The sequence below is a fragment of the Geotrypetes seraphini genome, chromosome 2, assembly GCF_902459505.1.
Source record: "Geotrypetes seraphini chromosome 2, aGeoSer1.1, whole genome shotgun sequence".
Classification (NCBI taxonomy): domain Eukaryota; kingdom Metazoa; phylum Chordata; class Amphibia; order Gymnophiona; family Dermophiidae; genus Geotrypetes; species Geotrypetes seraphini.
The window spans coordinates 75,866,272-75,890,800 of record NC_047085.1 but is presented as its reverse complement, the minus strand read 5'-3'; the positions used below and the strand labels follow the sequence as shown (position 1 = coordinate 75,890,800).

Below are 24,529 nucleotides of genomic sequence, written 5' to 3'. Positions count from 1 at the left end.
ACCCCAACCCCAAAATGTCCTGCCTGTATAAATTAGGTTATAAGCTCTTCTGAGCAGGGATCGTCTATTGAATGCTAAATGTACAGCACTGTGCATGCCTTTCAGTACTATAGAAATGATAAACAGTAGTAGTAGAATCACAGCCATCTTCCAGCCAGATCCGACAGGGTAAGAGGAAAGGGGCCATCGCCATCTTCCCCCACACTGCCAGACCAAATCCACCACAAGAAGCAGACAGCGTTGCAAGGCTCTGCCCCTTCCAGGCTGCTCGAGTCTTTACATTACAGTACAGTACATTACATTACAGGGCCAGAATCGTAGCCATCTTCCAGCTAGACCCGGCAGGATAAGTGGAAAGGGGCCATCGCCAGAATGAAGCCACAAGAAACAGACGTCAACTCGAGGCTCCACCCTTCTGAAGGGCTATGCCTAGGGTTACCAGATTTTACTATTATAAAATTCGGACGCATTGCCCTGCCCAGCTCCACCCAGCCAGGCCTGTTCTGCCTAAGTCACGCCTTGTTCTGTCCCAGCCCTGCCCCCCTCAACCTACTCTTGTGCTCAGAGTCGTGTCAAGAGGGCATCTGCGTATGCCATAGGCAAACTGGTCATCTCCTATAATCATTCTGGATGATTTTAACCTTCCAGACTATCCTAACACTAACAGATCTTCTGCAGACTTTATAATGACTCTATCCGACCTAGGATTCTACCAAATAGTCTCCTCAGCTATTCACACTGCTGGCAACATTCTAGACCTCGTCTACATACATGGAGACCACCTGGTCTACACAGAGCAAGCCACTCCGTCACACCTATTCTATGATCAGACCACCATCTAATCTCATTCCACTTTCCAAACATTTTCAAGCTTATCACCAACAAAGATAAATCCCTAACCAAGAAAATACTTAACCCTGACTCAGTCAACTTAGAAAGACTCTCTACAGGCATCTCCAAACTAAGAGAAGCAACTGACCAAAACCCCCTCACCATCAATGAACCCGCCTCAAACTGGCACTCTAGGATAAAAACCCTTTATGAAAACCTAGCTCATGCCAAAGAAACTAAATCTAATCCTTGCTAATTCTCCTTACCTTGGTTCACTGATTATTTATTTATTTGATTTTCTATACTGTTCTCCCAAGGGAGCTCAGAATGGTTTACATGAATTTATTCAGGTACTCAAACATTTTTCTTGTCTGTCCTGGTGGGCTCACAATCATTCTAATGTACCTGGGGCAATGGGGGGATTACGTGACTTGCACAGAGTCAGAAGGAACAGTGTGGGTTTGAACCCACAACCTTAGGGTGCTGAGGCTGTAGCATTATCTTAGACTGCAAAAAAGAGAGCTATGGAAAGCAGAAAGGAGATGGTGTAAATGCAAAGATGAAACAAACAAAGCCCATTGGAAACAACTATCAAATATAAATCAGCCATTCATGAGGCAAAATAAGCTTACTACACACAGCTACTACATAAAGCCCCAAATAACATAGTAACATAGTAACATAGTAGATGACGGCAGATAAAGACCCGAATGGTCCATCCAGTCTGCCCAACCTGTTTCAATTTAAATTTTTTTTTTTTTTTTTTCTACTTAGCTATTTCTGGGCGAGAATCCAGAAGCCTTTTCACACTGACAAAGAACCTCCCTACAGCCTCCAAAGGCAACCAACACAATATCCAAAACAACCTTGACAGCGAAACTCTATTCTCCTTCTTCCAAGAAAAAAATTGACCATATCTGCAAAAACTGACTCAACAACCCAAAGATACCAAACCCCATCACCCTCCCTTACTCAAAGATTCTTCACTTGAAACCCTAACTTATTTTCATAGTGTGGCAGGGATGCCTAGCTGGACAATTAGGCTTGGATTCTATAAATGGTGTCCCGATTGTAAGTGGCAGTAGTCGCCCTACCGCTGTCTAACCAACCAATCGGAACGCATGTTTTTTTTAAAGAAAAACCTTCTGAAGCAGACTACTTACATTGGAGGTGTCTCCGGGAGTCTAGGGAGGCGCACAAGCCCACCTAAGGCTAGGCACAGGCATGGTTTGGCCCGGAAATAGCTATAGGCAGCCATAGGCGGACCTAGGCAGTCTCCTTAGGCCAGCGGGAGACGCATACAATGTAGGCCAGCAAAATGAGTGGGAGTGGGGTTCTGGGAGGAAGGGGCATGGGTGGGCTACCAGAACTAAGAGGGGGGGTTTCAGGCAGGAGGGCTTGGGCATCCCTCCTGCCGAAGATCTACCGAAGGGGGGTGTGGTGCGGGGTCCTGGGCAGCAGAGATCAAGCATACCTCCTGCCGATGATCAAAGGGGTGGGGATTCCGGCAGGAGGGATTGGCCTTTCCTTCTCTCTAGCCCTATTCCCTGCTGGCACCCCCTACTGGCGTCTCAGGACCCATCTGAATGGTCTCTGTGCATGCGAAGACGTTGACGTGATGATGTCACACATGCGTGTGATGTCATCACGGCGACGTCCGCACACTTCCAGGTGCCTCGAGCCTTGGCCACTAAGTTTAGTGTGCCCCAGCTCGAGAAAATTTGACTATTGTCTAAACTAACTATTGTCTAAACCAGTGTTCTTCAACCTTTTTACACCTATGGACCGGCGGAAATAAAATAATTATTTCGTGGACCGGCAAACTACTAAGACTGAAATTTTTTTTAAAAAACATCATTGCCCCATCCCCGCGAGCTCGGTCCCACAAACCATCTGATCCCATCCGCACAAGCCTCAAATAGTTATGATTTTATACTGAACATATTTTATTAAAGTATAAAAAAAAACAATATTCTATACAATTGTCATTTTATAAATACAAATAATATAGGGCAAAGATCAACAAAACTCCTGGCTCCCCTCCCCTTCACATATATCCCCTCTACTATCAAAAAAACTGAATAAGCCAAATTATTACAGAATGCTACACAAATATCATGTAACAGAATACCACAGTCACACATGACAGGAATGGTATTAGAGGAGTGGAACTAGGGCAACTGCCCCCTGGTCAGAGGGAGCCCTAAGCCAGCTGGAAGCTAAAGAAGCACTGCCTGGGCTTTGCACTCCCCAGTTATGTCTAGCAAGATACATATTTCAAATCTGATATATTTGAATCACAAAATAGAAATAAAATTATTTTTTTCTACCTTTTGTCGTCTCTGGTTTCTGCTTTCATTGCCTTTTCACTCTCTTCCATCCAGCGTCTGCCCTAAGAACATAAGAACATAAGAATTGCCACTGCTGGGTCAGACCAGTGGTCCATCACTCACACGGCTGCCCTCTGGTCTAAGACCAGCACCCTAACTGAGACTAGCCCTACCAGCGCACGTTCTTGTTCAGCAGGAACTTGTCTAACTTTGTCTTGAATCCTTGGAGGGTGTTTTCCCCTATAACAGCCTCTGGAAGAGCATTCCAGCTTTCTACCACTCTCTGGGTGAAGAAGAACTTCCTTACATTTGTACGGAATCTATCCCCTTTCAACTTTAGAGAGTGCCCTCTCGTTCTCCCTACCTTGGAGAGGGTGAATAGTGTCTTTCTCTACTAAGTCTATCCCCTTGAATGTTTCGATCATGTCCCCTCTTAATCTCCTCTGTTCGAGGGTGAAGAGGCCCAGTTTCTCTAATCTTTCGCTGTATGGCAACTCCTCCAACCCCTTAACCATCTTAGTCGCTCTTCTCTGGACCCTTTCGAGTAGTACCGTGTCCTTCTTCATGTACGGTGACCAGTGCTGGATGCAGTAATCCAGGTGAGGGCATACCATGGCCCGGTACAGCGGCATGATAACCTCCTCTGCCCCTTTCATTCACTGTCTGTCTTTCCCTGCCATCTCTCCTCCTCCCCCTCCCCCTCCCAATTTAGTCTGGCATCCATCATCTTCCTTCTCTTCCCCTCATGGTCTGGCATCTCTGTCCTTCCCTCTCCCCTGTGGTTTTTAGCATCTCTTTCTTCTCATTTCCTCCACTCAGATCTGATATCGTTCTCTGCTCTCCTTCCCTTTTCTTCTCTGGTCTTCCTTCTCTATTTTCTGCCTCTATCTAAATTAAATTCTTTCTTACTATTTAGTCCTGTTTCCCTATTTTCACTGTGTCTACCCACAGCTTGTCACCCCTTTCCCTCACCCCTCCATTATCTTACTATTTTCTTCCCCCTTTACTTATCTCCTCCTTCCATCCAGAATGTGTTCTTTCCCCACTTCCATTCAGCATCTGCTCTCCCTTCTCAACTGACATCCATCTGCCTTCTGCTCTCTCTCCCTTTTTCTCACTTCCATCATCTGTCCCCTTCTCTCTCTCATCTCCTCCATTCCATCATCTGCTCCTTCTCTCTCTCCCCCCCCCCAACTTCCATCATCTGCCCCCCTTCCCCTCACCTTTGCGGGTCACTTTCTTTCCCCTGAGGGAGGCTCATGTCAGAGGGGAGCTTTGGCGAGCAGAACCGCTTGCAAGGAACAGTGGAACTTACTTGATGTCGATGCTGGGGCCCGTTGCCATTTGAAGAAAAAAAAGGTGGAAAAAAGGGACCTGCAAAGGTGAGAGGAAGGGAAACCTCCGGGACAGCTGCTCTTTGCCCTCCTTCAGCAGCCCAAGAGTCTTTAGGCAAGCGGCAGCTCTGTGTGCTTTTAACTTCGGCACAGAGCTGCCCCTAAGCAGTAGTTTAGCGCGGTTTCATGAGGCAGTCTCGGGGCTTTTGCTAGGCCAGCCCACATTGCATCATCGAAGTGGGCCGGCCTAGCAAAGGCCCCGAGGCTGCCTCATGAAACCGCGCTAAACTACTGCTTAGGGGCAGCTCTGTGCCGAAGTTAAAAGCATACAGAGCTGCCGCTGCTGGTCTGGAGGTGCGGAGCCAAGGCAGGAAGCATACGCGGCAGGAGTCCCGGCGAAGGCAGGAGTCCCAGCACAGCGACGGCAAGAGGAAGTTGCAAGTCAGCTGATGCCGGCACCTTTCGTTGCGGCGGGGACCTGAATCTTTTGCGGACCGGCAAGATTTTTTTGTGGGCCGGCACCGGTCTGCGGACCGGCGGTTGAAGAACTGTGGTCTAAACCAACTTTGCTGAAAAAGCAGAATACTGAACTAGAAAAGTTAGAAAGACAATGAAATAACTCCATGAAGCCCAAGTTTATTTTTTCCCAAGTCTAAATGCCAGCAAGTAGGATATTACAATGGAGTTGTTCTTCCCCTTAGCAGATCCTCACTCAGCACCTCTTCAGGACAAGGAGCAGCTGAGTTCTAGATTACCTTTTTGTAGAAGTGCCTCTAATCACACACAATTGGAAAAACCATGACAGGATTAATTACACTTTTTGGTGTGTAAATGTGTGTACCACATATAAATATGAAAGAATGACGGCAGAACATTTGGGAATTAGTAAACTCTTTAATGATATATGGAGCCCATTGACTAATTTTGTTACATTATAGTAAGGGACATGCTTCTTTCTTTTTTTCATTGATTTCCTTTCACATCCAGGGAGGGAAGGTGGGGGGGGGAAAGGAAATTTATTTTTGAAAAGTTAAATTATTTAATTATAATATTGTGTTCACATCATATGTATTATTATTTTAGAATGAAGATGAGGATGGGAGAAAATAATTGTTTTAATGTATAATTATATAGTTAATAATGTGTGTTCTACAGTATTTCTGATTTATCATTTCCATTACACTATCAAAGTTTGAAAATCAATAAAGATTTATTTAAAAAAAAAAAATATGCCTCTAATCTGAAAGTGATGTCGGCTACACCTTCTGAATGAGTCACTAAGAACATAAGAATAACCTTACTGAGTCAGACCAATGGTCCATCAAGCCCAGTAGCCCGTTCTCATGGTGGCCAATCCAGGTCACTAGTACCTAGCCAAACCCAAGGAGTAGCAATATTACATGATACCAATCCAGGGCAAGCAGTAGCTTCCCCCATGTCATTCTCAATAACAGACTTTTCCTCTAGGAAATTGTCCAAACCTTTCTTAAAACCAGCTAGCCGCTGTTACCACAACCTCTGGCAATGCGTTCCAGAGCTTAACTATTCTGAGTGAAAAATTTTTTTTCTCCTATTGGTTTTAAAAGTATTTCCCTGTTATCTAGTTAAATTCTGATATATTTCTCATATAATTAGGCATGGATAGTGTCTTCTTGTGGTGCTCATTGGGAACTCCTTTCTTTCTTTCATACATAAGCATACTTACCTATTGTTGATAGCTTTTCAAGTTTATTAAGTATTTGATTAATCGCTTACTCAAATATCTAAGCGATGAACAAATCTTTCAATTTACAGATAATACAGGGGTTATAAAAAACAGATGAACACTGAACAAAACATTTTAAATTAATAACTAACAAAATAAACAGAAAAGGAAAACAAAGGGAAAGGCAGGGTAATGAAATACAATAATAATGATAGAAAGAAGGATGATAATGGTAAAAAAAACAATAGGAGGGAAATAAAAGAAGTAGCCTTATGAAAATAAGCGAAAATAGGCTGGGACTCCTAAATATCATAAGCATCTTTGAAAAAAAAGCTCTTAAGTTTACTTTTAAATTTATCTAACTTCTTTTCTTCTCTGAGATAAATAGGGAGAGAGTTCCAAGTTTGAGGAGCTTTTACAGAGAAGATAGAGTGCCGCTGTGTATTAAGTGAGGGCGTAACTTATAGATGTTGGTCAATAGTGATCTGATTGGGGTATAAGGGATCAATAACTTGTAAATGAAAGCTGGGGTTTTATATAACAGGGATTTGAAAGTAAGTAGATTTAGTTTATATTGAATTCGATGCGCAACTAGAAGCCAGTGTGCTTTCTTAAGAAGAGGAGTGACGTGCTGGTTTTGTCACGTAGGTTTGACATTGATCAATTCGTTATATGATATCAGGATTATTGCCTTTAACGTGTTGTATTACTGTTGCTTATACGACTGGATTATATAATGTCTTCGTTACCATTTATGTAACTTATATATTATTTTTTATTACAAAACCAATAAAACATTTGAACTAAAAAAAAGTATTTCCCTGTAATTTCATTGAGTGTCCCCTAGTCTTTGTAATGTTTAACGGAGTGAAATATCGATCCACTAGTACCCATTCTATTCCACTCCTGCCCTTTTAGCTTTTCACTTTAATCAAGCACTATTGTTTGACTGAAAGGCAACTGAACAATAGAGCAGTTTCTAACTTCCTAACTGAAAGACCTTTTTCAAAAAAAAAAAAAAAAAAAAAATTGTTTAAATACTAACTAGAGACCTCTCTCAACTGCAATCTAAAATACTAACCTAGACTAAAACACTTTTTATATCAACCCCTAGCAGAGCCTCTAAAGATAAACACTGCACACTAGAGTAGAGGACACTCAAGATAAACGCTCGTCTGGCCTTCCATCAGCTTGGTTGGTGCTGGCCCTTCATTGGAAGAGTACTAAGGTGCCTACTTTTCTGATGAAAAAAAAATTGGGGTGGGTCTGTGAGAGATATAAGCTATCTACTTTGCTGACTCTTTGGGGAAGGTTTCTAGCAGTGGAAGGAACTGAATTGTATGGGTATGGATCAGTAGGTTGAATTATGGGGGTCTGGGGGGATGGCTCGTCTGGCTTTCACGGCAGCTCGATTGGTGCTGGCCCTTCATTGGAAGAGTACTACGGTGCCTACTTTGCTGATGATGAAAGAAAAAATGGGGTGAGTTTGTCAGAGATATAGGCTATCTACTTTGTTGACTCGTAGTTTGCAACAATTTGAGGATCTTTGGGGAAGGTTTCTAGCAGTGGAGGGAACTGAATTGTATGGTTGAATTATGGGGGTCAGGGGATGGCATCTCAGCTGTCTCTTTTGGGGGGGTGAGGAAAGGATTGGGGGGAGGTTGGAGGGGGGTTCTTTATGCTTCTGTATGGTATTATGGAAAATGGTTAAGAACATAAGAACATAAGAAGTTGCCTCCGCTGGGGCAGACCAGAGGTCCATCCTGCCCAGCGGTCCGCACCTGCGGCGGCCCATCAGGCCTAATTGCCTGAACAGTGCCCCTGACTAACTTTGTAACTGCCTCTAATCCTCCAATCCTATCCCTATAACCTACTTCTACTCCTATCTATACCCCTCAATCCCTTTGTCCTCCAGGTACCTATCCAAACCTTCTTTGAAGCCCTGTAGCGTGCTCCTGTTAATCACATCTTCCGGCAGCGCGTTCCATGTATCCACCACCCTCTGGGTGAAAAAGAACTTCCTGGCGTTTGTTCTAAACCTTCCCCCTTTCAATTTCTCTGAGTGTCCCCTTGTACTTGTGGTTCCCCATAATTTAAAAAATTTTGGGGAACCACAAGTACAAGGGGACACTGTTCATGAGCCTAGAGTGCTGCCAATGTCTAGGTGGTGATTATGTTGAGTGCACTGTTTGTTGTATCTTTACTGATATCTTTGTGAGGGTTATAAATAAAGAATTAAAAAGAAAATCCCTATGGGCTTCGGAGCAGTTACCACAGCAGCAGCTGCTAGTATGGCTTTGTAAAAAAGGAGAGGGAGTAAATTACTAACCTAGACTAAAATACTTTTTATATAAAACCCTAGCATAGCCTCTAAAAGCTACACTTTTGTTTAAACCAACTTTGCTAAAAAAAAGCAGAGTACTGAACTAAAAAATTTAAAAGAAAGGCAATGAAATAATCTAATGAAGCCCAAACCTACTGAAGTTTACCTATTCCCAAGTCTAAATGCCAGCAGGTAGGATATTCCAATTAGAGAACTGCACGGCAACGGGGATGACGGGAATCCCGCGGGACCCGCGGGTTCCCCCTTTGGGTCACGGGGATCCCTTGGGGACGCCCCCTAGGGTCGCGGGGATCCCGAGGGGACGCCCCCTAGGGTCGTGGGGATCCCGTGGGGACGCCTCCGAGGGTCGCGGGGTTCCTGCGGGGTTGGATCGCAGTGCACGACTCGAGCCGCGAGGGTAGTCTCCTCCTCCTCCTTACTTGCCCTGTCGCAGCCCACAGCTGAACGGAAGTCTTCCCGATGTCAGCGCTGACGTCGGAGGGAGGGCTTAAGCAAAGCCCTCCCTTCCTCCGACGTCAGCGCCGATATCAGGAAGACTTCCGGTCGGCTGTGTGCGGCAGGGCAGGTAGGGAGAAGGCAATGGCGTACGAAAGAGGGAGTGGGGGGCGGTCCGCCCCGCCCCGGGGAATGTGCACAACCGGTCAGGTCCCCCGATTGACCGACAACAGGCCCGGCCGACAAACCTCCCTGCCCTGTAGCCGCGAATCTAAATTACCTCTTACAGCAGCTTCACTACTCCAGATGCTGTAAGAAGGTAATTTAAATTCGCAGCTACAGGACAGGGAAATTTGTCCGACCGGGTCTGTTCTGTTGTCGGTCGGGTGGGGAAGCGCCACAAAGGTAAGGGGCAGGGAGGGAGAAAGGGAGGAAAGGTGGAGTGGAGAAGAAAAGACGCTTAAGGGAAATGGGTAAAACTGAGGGGGGAGAAGGCCGCTGAAAGCACATGAGGAAGACAGAGGGGGAGAAGGACGCTGAAAGCACATGGGGAAGACGGGGGGGAGGACACTGAAAGTACATGGGGAAGACAGGGGGGGAGAAGGACGCTGAAAGGACATGGGGAAAACAGGGGGGGAGAAGGACGCTGAAAGGACATGGGGAAAACAGGGGGGGAGAAGGCCGCTGAAAGGACATGGGGAAGACAGAGGGGGAAGAAGGGACGCTGAAAGCACATGGGGAAGACAAAGGGGTGGAGAAGGACGCTGAAAGGACATGGGGAAGACAAAGGGGTGGAGAAGGACGCTGAAAGGAAATGGGGAAGACGGGGGTGGGGGGAGAAGGACGCTGAAAGGACATGGGGAAGGCAGAGGGCGGAGAAGGATGCTGCCTGACAGGCCTTGGGGAAGATGGGGGGGAGAAGGACGCTGAAAGGAAATGGGGAAGAGAGAGTGGGGAGAAGACGCTGACAGGGAAGAAGACAGAGATGCCAGACTATGGAGGTAGCGGAGGGAAGAAGATGGGTGCCAGACCAATTTGGGAGGGGGGAGAAAGGGAGAGGCACAGTAACAGAGCAAATGGAAGACACAGAGAGAAGAGAGACAGTGGATGGAAGGAATTGAATGAGAACATGAAGAAAGCAGAAACCAGGCAACAAAGGTAGGAAAATAATTCTATTTCCTTTTTTTTTTTTTTTTTTTGCTTCAGCATAAAGTAGTATATTAGTTGTGTTGATAAAAATTTATAAACATTAGAGGATCTGGTAGAAACCCGTTTACAAAGTATGTATTCTTCCCAATTAATATTTCCAAATTAATAAAGTCTTTTTGCTTATTTTTAAATGGGTTTCTACCAGAGCCTTTAATTCAGTAGCATAATTAAATGAAATAACTATTTCTGTAGTTTATAGGGACGGGTGGGGACGTAGGGGATTCCTCGCGAGGACGGAGGGATTCCTCGCGGGGACGGGTGGGAGTCCTCACGGGAACGGGTGGGGACGGGTGGGACTTTGGCGGGGACGGGTGGGATTTCTGTCCCCGCACAACTCTCTAATTCCAATGGAGTTTTTCTTCCCCTTAGCAGATCCTCACTTGCACCTCTTCATGTCCAGTGCAGAGTGCTTAGATGTCAGAGACACAACACAAAATGGATTAATGGATTCTGATGTTAGTCATGGCATTGGGAAGTCTTCATTATTAGATATGCTTCCTCTCCTGGAGCAGCCACATGCCTTGCTGCCATTATTTACATTGGTGTGATATACAGGCTTTCTTCACAGACAGAAGTGTACAGAAATTTAATTGAAGACATTCAAAATATAGCTGTACAAGGGGAAGTACTACTAGGTTATTTTAACATGCAAGATGTTGATGTGGTATCCCTATTGTGGGGTCTCCTAGAAGTATGGAGAACTGGAGAACTGATCCACAATTGGTAATGGAATCCATGCATGATGGGGCTATACTAGACTTAGGGAAAGATTCTCAAATGTTCATGGTAAAATCCGATGGGCAGCTGTCATGGACCCTACTGTAACGATTTCAAAAAGGTGAGTCATTCTTATAAACTGTGCATGCAAATGAGGTTAACAGAGGGTTGTTAAATTTGCATGCACTGATTGCTGGTGATATCGATTAGCATATGCGCAGAATAAAAGTGCAAAAAATAAAAAAGGTTCCAAATCAAAGATCAGCAGGAGGGATGCATGCCCACTCCCTCCTGCCATCGCCATAAAGCAACCCCCCCCCCCCCCGGCAGCAGGAGAGATGCCCACTCCTTCCTGCCATGTATCAACCCCCAACACCCCGCTCCCCCCAAAGAGTGGGAGATATGCTCACTCCCACCGCCATGGAACAACTCCCGATACCCCTCCTCCAGCAGCAGGAAAGATGTCCACTCCCTCCCACCACTATGCAACAAACCCTGATGCCGTCCCTAGCAACAGTAAAGATGCCCACTCTCTCCCGCCACCATGCAACCCCCCTCCCCCGGCAGCGGGAGAGATGCCCATTCCCTTCCACCACTGTGCAAAACCCCACCACCACCACCCGCCCCAGCAGCAGGAGAACATAAGAATAGTCTTACTGGGCCAAACCAATGGTCCATCAAGCCCAGTATCCTAGTATCCTCTTTGCTTTTTTGGCTGCTGCCACACATTAGACGGAAGGGTTCATCGTATTGTCTAAGATGACAACCAGATACTTTTCTTGGGCGCTAACCCCCAAGGTGGACCATTATGTACTTAACAACCCCCAACACCCACCCTGGCAGCAGGGAAGATGCTCACTCCCTCCTGCTGCCATGCAACCCCCTATGGCAGTGGGAGAGATACCCACTCCCTCCCACCAACATGCAACCCCCTAGCAGCCCTCTTCCTCTCTCTGCTATGCAACAACCCCTGACACCTCCCCCCTGGCAGCAGGAGATATGCCCACTCCCTCCCACCACCATGCACCCCCGCTGGCAGCTTGAAGGATGTCCACTTCCTCCCGCTGCCACAGTGCCCGATGACCCCCCCCCTGTGCTTCCAACAAACCCACTCCGTACCTGGTTTACAAAGGCTGGCTGGAGGGATGCCTACCACCTCCGACAAGAAGGTCCTCCTCTTCAAAATGGCAGGCTTTCCCATCCCCGGTGCATCCTGGTATGGGGGAAAGGAATCAGCATGCACGCATGCACGGCCCCCCCCCCCCCTTTACTATGCAAGTGAATTATCAGTTTCTGGGGAACTACCTGTTCAATTACTTGCTAGGTATTCACCAGAGTATATCCCACAGAAAACGTGCATCACAAAGCTGTGGGTACTACCCAAAAACATGTGCATTCACCATCATTTTTTTATTTTTAAATTCTAAAAATTCTTATCAAAAAGTGCTAAGTGCAATACAAAATTTTTTTTAAACCATTCAATATATATGTTGCTTCATTCCCCTGTGAAAGGAGAAAAAGAAATCAATTTTCAAAAATTGCAACTGCAATTTTAAAGGTGCTTCAACTTATCTGGAGATGATCGCAGCTGTCCATGTCATATGGAAAAAAGGGTCATGATATTGGAGTTGGTTGTTTGGATGGCAGCCAGTTGAGCTTCTGAGTATGTCCCTGAGGAAGGATGCGAAACAGGAGTCTCTGTAGAAAAGACCCAGAGATCTTCCATGCCAAGAGAAGACTCAGCAAAAGAAAGTCAGATATAACTAAACATGCCTCTTTCTTTTCCTTGGAAGGAAAGTACAGCTTTTTCTTTAAAGAGGAAAAGAACTCCCACAGAGCTTAATTGCAACCAGTCAATGTTTCTTTCTATTCTTGGTTCAGGACTCCATTTCCATGCAGTCCTGTGGCAATGGCAGTTGTAATGAGAGTTCACCTGTGTCCATCGGTTCTTCAAACTCTGAGCACTGTATAGCTAATCACAACAGCGGTTCCTCTTCAGCCATTTCACAATACTGCCCATTCCATGGTTCCTGAGGGAAGTGCTTTCCCTCAGTTTCCTGAGGCTCCTCCTGCTTCCTGTCCTGATTCTCCTGTTGCTTCAAAGCTTTCTCCTTAAGTAATTCATAGCCACACCCTCTTCTCTTAGGAAGGGGGATGGGCTATAGCTCCCTTGGAAGCTAAGCATGGCTCAACTTGGGCTCCCTGCACTGACGTATCCTTAAAGGATCAGACTCCATTTTAACAAATGGAACCTTAGCTGGTTTAGTACAAGTTTTACTCTGACAAGAGACATCCTGCCTAGTGATACTAGTCTCATAAATGTCTTGCTCTGCCCCACTATCATAGGGGTAGTCAGCCACTTCCAAATCTATGCTGCTAACCTGGTCAGCTCTTCTGATCATGGACCGTGTTTTATTTCTGCTCTTTCCTGAGATGAAGCCAGGGCTGGTAATGGGTTTGTCACAATTGATACCTTTGCCCCTCTCATTTCACATCCTGTAAGATGTGCCAAACCCCAGCCCTAGCTGACCCCCCAGATCTGTTACCTGTGCTCCTGTGCCTGAGCTGCTGAACGTCTTTGCCTTAAATCTCGCACACGTGCCGACTTCATTCATTTCAAATTTATGCTGACATCCTAATCTACCCTCTTGCTTGCCAGACAAGAATACTACAACCATTTAACTCTCTTAGTGCCATCCCTCGCCGTCTCTTTGCCACACTCAACTCTCTACTCAAAGTGCCTCCACCTCCTATCCCTTCTTCACTTCCCCCCAGACGATGGCAGAGCTCTTCCATGACAAGATTCAGAAGATCCACCTTGAATTCTAAACCATGTCACCTCCCCCACTACCCCTTCTGACTGTCCACTCTGTCAGCCTCCCTTCAACAACCCCTACACCCCTTTCTTCCTTTTCTGAAGTCACATAAGAGGAAACTGCTCACCTTCTTTCTTCCTCCAAACCCACCACCTGTTGCTTTGCTTTGATTCCTACCCACCTATTTGGATCCCTCCCATCTGTCACATCCTCAACATTTTGCTCTCCACTGCTATACTTCCTGAAGTCTTCAAACATACCATAGTTACACCCCTCCTCAAAAAACCCTCACTAGACCCCACATTTCCCTCCAATTACTGCCCCATCTCCCTCCTCCCCTTCCTATCCAAACTGTTCACCGCCGTTGCAACTTCTTTTCTTCTCATAACATTCTTAACCCACTTCAATTGGGCTTTCGCCCTCTCCATTCTACAGAAACTGCCCTTGCTAAAGTCTCTAATGACCTGTTCCTGGCCAAATCCAATGGATTCTACTCTATCCTCATTCTTCTCGATCTGTCTGATGCCTTTGACATTGTTGATCACCACATCCTTCTCGACATGCTGTCCTCACTGGGATACCAGGGTTCTGTTCTCTCCTGGTTTTCTTCCTATCTCTCCCATCGTACTTTCAGTGTATGTTACAGTGGATCCTCCTCCACTGCCATCCCACTGTCTATTGGCGTACCTCGAGGCTCTGTCCTGGACCCTCTCCTCTTTTCCATATATATCCGCTCTCTTGGTATACTGATCTCCTCTCATAGTTTTCAGTATCACCTCTATGCTGATGACTCCAAGATTTATCTCTCCACACCAGATATCTCTAAAGAAATTCAGGCCCAAATCTCAGCCTGCCTGTTTTACAATGCTGCTTGGATGTCTCACCACCATCTCAAATTGACTATGGCAAAAACTGAACTCCTAATCTTTCCACCTAAACTCACCTCCCCCTCTCACCATTCTCTATTTCTGTGGATAACACTTTCCTCCGCCCTGTCTCATCAGCTCGCAACCTTGGAGTGATCTTTGACTCCTCTCTCTCCTTCTCTGCTCAGATCCAACAAACTGCCAAAACCTGTCGCTTCCTCCTCTATAATATTACCAAAATCCGTCCTTTCCTTTCTGAACACACTACCAAAACCCTTATCCACACTCTCATCACCTCACACTTAGACGACTGCAACGTACTTCTCTCAGGCCTCCCACACACCCACCTCTCACCTCTTCAATCCATTCAAAATGCTGCTACATGACTCATAATCTGTGAGAGCCGCTATTCTCACATTACCCCTCTCCTCAAGTGAAGTAGGCCACTGTCTAGGCCTACCTCAAAATGGAGACTTCACACACTATATACTGGTTTCAATAGGTATATATTTATTAGCAAATCAGTAACAGCTTACAAGAATAAATCATTCAGCATATAGCGTAACAGAAAGTGATCTTCAGGCCTGAGGATTCTCTGAATTCTGTTCTGATTACTTCTGCTTATAGGCCTGGTTTTATACATTTCTTGGTGGTCAATACCACGTTGGCCTAAATCATATGGTACATCTTTATTGGTTATTTTCTTATACATCATTACATAAGTAGATTCATTTATTGGCTTATCTGTTTGAGATTTGATTTTTCTTTCATGCTTCCAGGGAATCTATAGAGTGATTGTTCAAATATAAGACTTTATATAATGGTTAATTAACCAACATGAACACGTTTATATGAAGTATAAATACATTTTAAATGCTCAAAAGTTTAACTATTTTGTTTTAAATTTTCTGGCATTTCTTTTTAAACTAAGGCAAAATTATCAACAACTGGCTTTTGACCCGTCGGATGTTATTGGTAGATACATTAAGTGGGCAAGAAAATGGCTTAGGGAGTCTACCAAGAGTCATTCGAATTGCTAGTGAAATCTCAATATGGTAAGCAAAAATGTTATACTGAATGGTGGCAATATGAGATATGAGTTACTTGAAGTACCAGTCAAAGTGTATTTAATTAAAATTTCCATTCTCCAATGGAACTCTATGTGAGAACTTTCCCCACCACTGGAATACAACTTTCTATGTCTTTCCCCGCCTGTGGCTCATATGCAAGACTGAGGTAATCAGCTGACACAAGGGCCCTGATTCTATAAAAGATAACTAAAGTTAGTTGCCTCATAGGCATAGGAACGGGGAGGGGGCCATTTGGGCCATGCCTTCCCCCAAAATTGACAGTTTTGTAGGTCAGGGAGTACGCGGGCTAACTGCTACCCGCCATTACTGCTACTCCTTTCCCACCACTGCTGCTCGCCACCATAACTGCAGGAACAGAAGTGCCAGGCGCATGTAACGAATGCACGCTGCTGGCACACAAGCTTCCCCCCCGACGCCAATGGCTGGGCTGGACCTTCTCACCGATGTCAGAAATGATGTCGGAGGGAGGCTTGTGGGCCGGCGCCGCTGCACATGCCTGGCTCTTCCCTTCTTGGATTTGCTGCAGCAGCAGGCGGCGAGCAGTGGCGGACCAGGGGTGAGAAAGAATCGGTGGCAGGTAGGGAAGTAGACTGGCTTCGGTGGCAGACCAGGGGGAAGGAAGAATTGGTGGCGGGTAGGCCAAGCTTCGGCACGGGAAGCAGGCAGGCAGGCAGGCTGGCTTCGGGGGAGGGGTTGGGATAAAGGCTGGAAGGCAGTGAGAGGGACATAGGAAGGAGGAAGGAAGGAGAGAGAGAGGCAGAGAAAGATCGGAGGGGGGGATTGTAAGTAGAAGAAAGACAGAGAGAGAGAAATGACTGGACCAAAGGAGAAGACAGGAGGCAGATGCTGGACTATGGCAGTTGCAGACAGAGGGGGAGAGACCCCGAGGAAGAACAAAGAGATGGAAGATCATAACAGAGGAGGGAGAGAGAGGGGGGGGTTGTAAGCAGAAGAAAGACAGAGAGAGAAGCCTGGACCAAAGGGGAAAGACAGGCGGCAGATGCTGGACTATGGGAAGTGCAGATAGAGGGGGAAGAGACCCTAAGAAAGAACAAAGAGATGGAAGGTCATAACAGAAGGAGACCTGGAACAAAGGTGGTGGTAGGTACAGTGGAGAACCGACACTGGATCTGGGGAGGGTAAGCAGAGGGAAAAGAGAGAGAGACCTGGATCCAAAGGGGATACGGCTGGATTGTGAAAGAAATGTTGGATGTGAAAAAAAAGGAAGAAATATTGGATGCACAGTCAGAAGGAAGTACAACCAGAGACTTATGAAATCACCAGACAACAAAGGTAGGAAAAATGATTTTATTTTCAATTTAGTGATCAAAATGTGTCAGTTTTGAGAATTTATATCTGCTGTCTATATTTTGCACTATATTTGTCTATTTTTCTATAGTTGTTACTGAGGTGACATTGCATATTTTAAAGTCATCTGCCTTGACATCTTTGAAAACCCCCCAAATATAAATAATAAACATTTTCTCTGTGTACAGTGTGCTTTGTGTTTTGTTAAATTTTGTGGTTACCATTATGTATTAATAAGATTATATTGTGTGTATATGAAAAATGGATGGAAGAAATTGCATTACAATTAGTATTATTATTATCCCAGGACAAGTAGGCAGCATATTCTCACGTATGGGGGACATCACTGACGGAGCCCTGGTATGGAACACTCTAAAAGTGCATCACCACTTTAAGACTTTAGAAAGTTTGCGATAGCACAAACCGTGCGAGTGCCTTCCCGCCCGACATAGGGTATGCAGTAGAGAATGACACGGGGAGCGATCCACGCAGGGAGCCACGGCGTGGCGGCGGTTTGGCTGCGGGTTATGGAGATTCCATAGCCAAATCGCCACAGACACGGGGACAAAAGTTTTCACCGCCCGCAAAAACGGTGAAAAGATTTGTCCCCGCAGGCCAATGTACCCCCTTCTAAGTACCGCTATTTACCTTGTCTTCACCGTGTGTCTTTGGTTCGGGACCGGGTGTTTGATTTTTTTCCGGCGGCCATGTTTGTCTCCGCCATGTGGTCTGTCTCCTCCAACTCTCTACCCGACTTGCACGTTGCCGCATTGACTCCGCCCCCCCAATATACTGGCTCCTCATTTGTCAGATCTGTTTGCTCAAAGTAGGGGACCAATCGCTACTGCCGCACATGATATTTAATGGGTTGTAGTGCAGCAGTAGCGATTGGGATTTCGGAGCCGAGCCCAGGATTTGAATTTTGAGTCGCTGCCTCGATTGGATTTCACTGCATTCTTGGAGGAGCTGAAAACTTCGTCAGGTACAAGTAGAGGTAAGGAAAGGACTGTTTGGGTGACTAAAAGTCCTGCTTCAAACTTAGTTCAAACTCCAAGAGGGATAGGCCCCTCTTACTCTTAGCGGTAAGAGGGGCCTATCCCCATCTTTGCTGACCTCCTTCGCTGCTTGCTTCCTCTCCGTTCGCCTCTCCAAGGAGCCCAAGCCCATCCCCCGAGCCATATTCACATAAAACTGGGCTGTGCAGCCCTTTTAAGGCAGATGGGAAAAGAGGACGGGTCTGCGTGCCACACTACTGGGGGCTGGTGGATGCTTAGAGTAGGGCCAGACATGCAAGTTCTACCACCGGATTAAAAAAAAAAAGAACCAGCTCCGTGCTGCAAGAGCAGCTCAGCCAGAAGGAAAGGAACTGCTTGCCTGCCCAGGGTTCCTGGCAGCAGGGGGGGGGGGATTCTTTGCTCCGGTGACCGGTTGGAATCTGGCTGAGCTGCTCTTGCAGCACGGAGCTGGTTCTTTTTTTTTTTTTAATCTGAGTGCAAAGCAAGAATAGTGAAACAAATAAATCTCAAATGTATTCTTCCAGCATTTCCCAGGTTACAAGTGGAAAAAGCATACAGAGCATGGCCAATGAGATTCTTTTCTTTCCAACCCCTTTGCATGTAAGACTGTGTAGTTTTATGTCTGTGCATTTATTTTGATGTGTGTTAAATATGCATGCTTGCTTGTGTGCTCAAGAGGAGATGAGAGGGGAAGGCAATTTGAAAAATAAAACTCCTTATCAGTATGTTATAGGGCACAATTCTAGTGTTGATGTTCATGACATGGTTAAACTCCTGTAATATGAATATTCAGTTTACAATTCTGCTAGTGAAGTTTAATAGAAGAGGCTCTAATTGATTTTTGTGTATTTACTGTGCTGGTATATCTTTTCTGTCTTGGATTGAAATATTGAATCATTCAAAAAAAAAAAAAAAAAATCAGACTCCAATTCAGGGAAAATGGCAGGAAGACTTTTGCATTGCCAGCCCCTGGGATGGGGGAAGATTAGTGATAGAAAAATTGTATGAAAAATGACTATTTTCAATTTAGTGATCAAAATGTGTCAGTTTTGAGAATTTATATCAGTTATCTATATTTTGCATTATATTTGTCTATTTTTCTATAGTTGTTTCTGAGGTGACATTGCATATTTTAGTCATCTGTCTTGACCTCTTTGAAAAATGAAACAAATATTAATTAATATTTTCTCTGCATACAGTGTGCTTTGTGTTTCTTTTAATTTTGTGGTTACCTTAATGAATTAATATTATATACAGTAGTGTACATGAAAAATGAATTGAAGAAATTGCATTACAATTAGTACTATTTACTATTATGATGGGGATGGGGGTCAGGGGTGGAGACTGGCCTGGGAAACTTGGTGGAGAGAAACACTGGTCTAGGTGACTATGGACTTCACTCAGTAAGGGCCCCTTTTACAAAGCCACAGTAGCGATTCTCCCTTGGCAAATGCACCAAAGTCCATTTGCTGTGGCACAATTGCACGAATGCATGTCCTTAAAAATCAGATTTCATGGTAGCAGGTTTGCATTTTAACCCACTTGTGCAGATGAGAACGGAAATGAACTTGCAGGGATGGGGAAAAATTTGTACCCGTGTCATTCTCTATTTTCCATCTTCCATTTTCTCCACGATTGGTAGTAGTACATATTGATTATCATATGGTTTGTTTGTTTTTTATTTTTATTTTTTTGGTGCTGCCAGCCAGTATATCTACTGTATGCTTTCTAAATGATAAAGAAATTAAAATGTGCTGTTTAGTCTTTTAGTGTGTTACACTGTCTCATAACCATACTTCCTTTTTTCATGTCGGTCCTAGGAAATTTTTACTTGGTAAAAGAAAATTCGGGCTGTTTGACTAAAGCTTTTCATTGAAAGATATTGTCATTCGGCAAACATTATCATTGAAAGAAGTATTGTCATTCGGCAAAGGTGAGTATTTATATTTAAGACAATGACTGAAGCAAACTGCTGCAATGAATTCAATCAATCCATTGTAGCAGTTTATAATTTGCTGCTATTTTTGGTATTGCTTTTTTTGTTTATTTGGTCATTCGCTTAGTGTTTTCTTTGTTTTTTTTCTAGACTATCATGGATAAAAGTACCGTGCAGAATCTCATCATTACGAAAAGCAATCGATTGTCTCTGATGGAAAATAATGGAGCTAGTCCGGTGTGGAAGTTCTTTCTTGTCATCTACGTGGATGGTCAATGCAGCGGTTTCGCCATGTGCAAGAAGTGCAAGTCAGCTTTGAGGTAGAGGTCGCGTGATGGTACCAGTGGCCTGAAATCACATGTAGCAATCTGTACTGGGCAAAAGTATACTGCTGTGACGAAAAGCATCAAGGACTTTTTACATAAAGAGAATCCGAAGGAAGACAACAGCAGAAGTACCTTGCCTACAGCAGCGAAAGCAGACGTTACTGATGCAGTTGCTTCGATGTGCGCCATGGACATCAGACCTTTTTCTCTGGTCGAGGGAATAGGATTCGCTCGCCTTGCTGACATGTTGATTTCCATTGGTGCGAAATATGGTCAAGTTTTTTCTGATCTAGTACTCCCCTCTGCCAGAACAGTGTCCAGACATATTTCAGCAATTGCTGAAAAAGAAAAGGCTGCATTGTCTGAGATGTTGGTTCGGCAAAATAAATTTGCCATTACAACTGATCTGTGGACTGAAGATGGAACTGGTATGCCATATATAACCGTGACTGCACACTATGTAGATGACAATTTTCATCTCCAAGCAAGAATTCTTGCCACCAGAACTCTGCTCGATAAGCACACTGCAGCTAACATTCAATCAACTGTGAGGGAAATCTTGGAAGAGTTTGGGGCTTATCATCAGAACAATGTCTATATCACTGACAATGGAGCTAATGTTAAGGCTGCCTTCAAAGATCAACAGTGGCTATCATGTGCAGGCCACAATTTGAATCTTGTGTTGGTTCATGGATTGAAGCACAATGACAACTTTGATTCTCCGATTGCCGATGTAAGTGTGCTGATTAATCTTGCAAAAGACACCGTCGCACATGTCAAGCATTCAAAAATGCATCACAAGCTAGAGACTAGCCTTAAACAGGCTGTTCCAACAAGATGGAATAGCATCTATAAAATGCTGGAATCGGTATCTCAAAACCTACCACATCTTAAAGAACTGGCCAGTGAGTATAGGGATAAAAAACTGCAGAGGCTGCTTTTGGATTTGAATGAAGCACTATTAAATGACACAATTTGTGTCTTGCGCAACTTTAATGAAGCTACAACTGCCTTGTCTGCTGATAAAACACCTACCCTCTGCAATGTCCTTCCAACACGTGCTCAGTTGTTCAAACATCTAACTGTTACTGCAACGGATTCATCAATTATTGCTTCCATAAAGAAACATTTTGAACAGTTAATCAACACTTATTTCCCAGTTTATCCATTACACAGCATTGCTTCTCTGTTACACCCATGTCTGAAAAATAATTCAGTTATCTTCCCAGAAGATGAAAAAACACAGGCAATCGTATCTTTAAAGAGGTTGTACGAAGAGGTTGAAATGGAAGCCCCCTCAACTTCAAATCTGGACCAACATTCCACACTTCCAGAGATCGCCACAGTGGGTGAACTCCCAGGGCCAGGTCCCTCCAAAAGAAGGAAAATAGATGCAACCGTTGGTTTCCTGAGTGACTTTTTTGAAACATTATCACCTCAGAAGGCTGCTATTAATGAGGTGGATAGCTATCTTTGTTCTACTGATGTTGATGCTGATGTTTTAAGATTTTGGAGAAATAAACAAGAATGCTGGCCAAAATTAGCAAAAGTTGCACGAGGGATACTGTGCATTCCAGCTACCAGCACATCTTCAGGGAGGGCATTCTCTATTGCAGGAAGGATTGTGGAAGAAAGGAGAACTAGACTGAATCCAGAAATTGTGGATGATTTGTTGTTCATCCACGGGTTAAAAAATAAGGACAATTAAAAGTACAGGTTGTGTTTTGTTTTTGTATAGTTAACTAAGTTGTAAAGTTGTAAAGAATGTTTCCTTTATATGTTAATAAAGATAAGTATATAAAATCATACCTGTTTGAGGCTTTTATGCATGCTGCGGTGACGGTGACGGGGCGGTGAATGGGATGGCAGTGGTGGTGATGGGGCGGTGAAAGGGATGGCGGTGACGGTGACGGGGCGGTGAAGGGAATGGCGGTGACGGGGCGGTGCAGAGGATGGTGGGCCGGGGCCGGGGACAAATTTTTTCCCCGTGTCATTCTCTAGTACGCAGTCCCTCAATTTTCTATTTTCCGCGGAGTAAGATGTGCTTCAGCTTTTGTTGAAGTTTCTTTTTCTTTTTTTTTAAGTTCAATCTGTTTATTAAGTATTTCAAATATGAAAAAACAGTACAACTATCAGGAAATGTCAAAATCACAAGTAGTGTAACTCATACATGTCGTGAAAATAAAGAACATCATGTTGACAGTGAGAAAATTACAATTTTTGTGTAGCTATAAAGTCGTCAATGGGAGTCCACAATAGAAGCTGTGGATGATTGAGTAGAGGAAAACGTTTCTCAAGAGCATATTGTTCAAAACGTTTGAACTGGCAAACAGAATTCCACCAGAAGGGATAGTTTAATCTGGAAGCTGATTTCCAGTGTTGTAGCACTTGAAGTTCAACGGAGATCAGCAAATCAATCAATTTGGGTTTACATGGAGAATTTTGAAAGCAGGAATGTAAGGAGCGCAAGATTATAATGTCATATGAGACATCAACAGAACACTTCGTGAGCACTTTAATTGTGGACCATATAGCTTCCCAGAAAGAGTGAACAGCTTCACATTGAAAAAGCATATGTTGTAAGTCCCCTGTTGCAGAATGACAGTGCCAGCAGCAATCGTTGTCTCTGAGTGAAGCTTTTTTCATACGTGAAGGAGTCCAAGTGATAGTCCACATGAGGAAGTAAAGGGACTGGGATAAGCTAGCTGACAGGAGAGGTCTGTTCATTTTAGTCCAGAATGTATTCCATTCAGAATGTGTTAATGAAACATTAAGATTCTTAGACCAAATAGCTTCTGCACCCACGAAATAGGAATCCCGTAGGAGCTGATAATACAATGAAATAGCTTTTCCTTTCTTTTTGACCATAATACACCAGTTAATCATACAGGTAGTTATTGACAATTGCAATTGAGATAGTATATTCGTTAACAATGTCCATTGCTGATGTTTGTTATGCAATAATATGGCATAATATTATCACCAAAATCCAAATCAACAAGAAAAGGATGTCCAAAAAATCAATAACCAAAAAAACACCCTCAAAAGCTTAGGTCTACATATCCAATAATATCCAAAAAGGAGAAAAGACCTCAGTGTCCAATATGAGCTCTAAAAAGCTACCCACATAGACAAGCTGATTTCAAACATAATTTGAGACCAGCAGACACACTCTTGGTCAAAAACTCCCAAGTACGAGAGATATAGTGTATAAGTCTCTTTCAAAAAACACTCTCTTTCAAATTCAATTTTTTCAATAAAAGTCACTCTCACTTTCCAATATACTTTTTTTAGTTTTTTCAATTTTTCTCAATGAAAGTCACTTATCTGAACGTTGCTGTTTGAATGTAGTCCTGGGGTTAGAAAGCAGGAAAAATTACTCCTTGGAGAATAAGCTGAAAATTATTCAAGCATGATCATTAACACACTTCCACACAATCCAACAGGGCTTCCTGTTTCGCTAACACGCTTCTTCAGGGATTTGCTGTGAAAAACAAAACAAACTGGTTGTAGAGAACTTCAAAAGTTATAAAGTGGTCTCAAATTATGTTTGAAATCAGCTTGTCTATATGGGTAGCTTTTTAGAGCCCCTATTGGACACTGAGGTCTTTTCTCCTTTTTGGATATTATTGGATATGTAGACCTGAGCTTTTGAGGGTGTTTTTTTGGTTATTGATAATATTATCACTGTCATATAATTGGTTCACAGTCCACACTCCTTGTTTTTGCCACAATTTCCAAGAGAGAGATTTTTTTGCGTGTTTAATAGTTGTGTTGTGCCAGAGTGACATGTTTCGGTGAGCATATATAGAGTTTGTGGTGAGTTTATCAAGAAAGTGAAGGGCAACTTGAGTAGCTTTCATAATAGGAAAATGTTTGAGAGTGGATGGATAAGACATTGTGGGTAAAGCTTGGCTAGGTATGGGAGAACATATATGGTGTTCTAATCCAACCAGATTAGAGGTGGAGAAGAGGTGTACATAGCAGCTCGAAGCCATTGTGTGCCATATTGAAGTAATGAGGCTAGATGATATCTATAGAAATCAGGCAAGTTAATACCTCCATTCAGCTTGGCGGCTTTTAGTTTTTTCAAAGACAGTCTAGGTTTTTTGTTTTGCCATATAAAAGAACTTATTTTTTGGTCTATCCACCTATATAAAGATGAACTACATAATGATGATAGCATAGCAAGTTGATAGTTTATTTTAGGGGCCAGAGTCATTTTAATGGAAGAAATCCTGCCCCACCAAGTGAGATAAAGTGGA

The 24,529-nt window shown here is 44.0% G+C and overlaps 1 protein-coding gene across 1 annotated transcript in view; it reads left to right on the top strand.

The window, feature by feature from the left end:
* The window catches only part of TMEM67 (transmembrane protein 67), a 959,807-nt gene that overhangs the window by 488,099 nt on the left and 447,179 nt on the right, over positions 1-24,529 (top strand). The window contains exon 18 of the mRNA XM_033932787.1: positions 15,519-15,642. Within this exon, the coding sequence (XP_033788678.1) occupies positions 15,519-15,642 (124 nt within the window). The remainder of the gene's footprint in view (positions 1-15,518; positions 15,643-24,529) is intronic.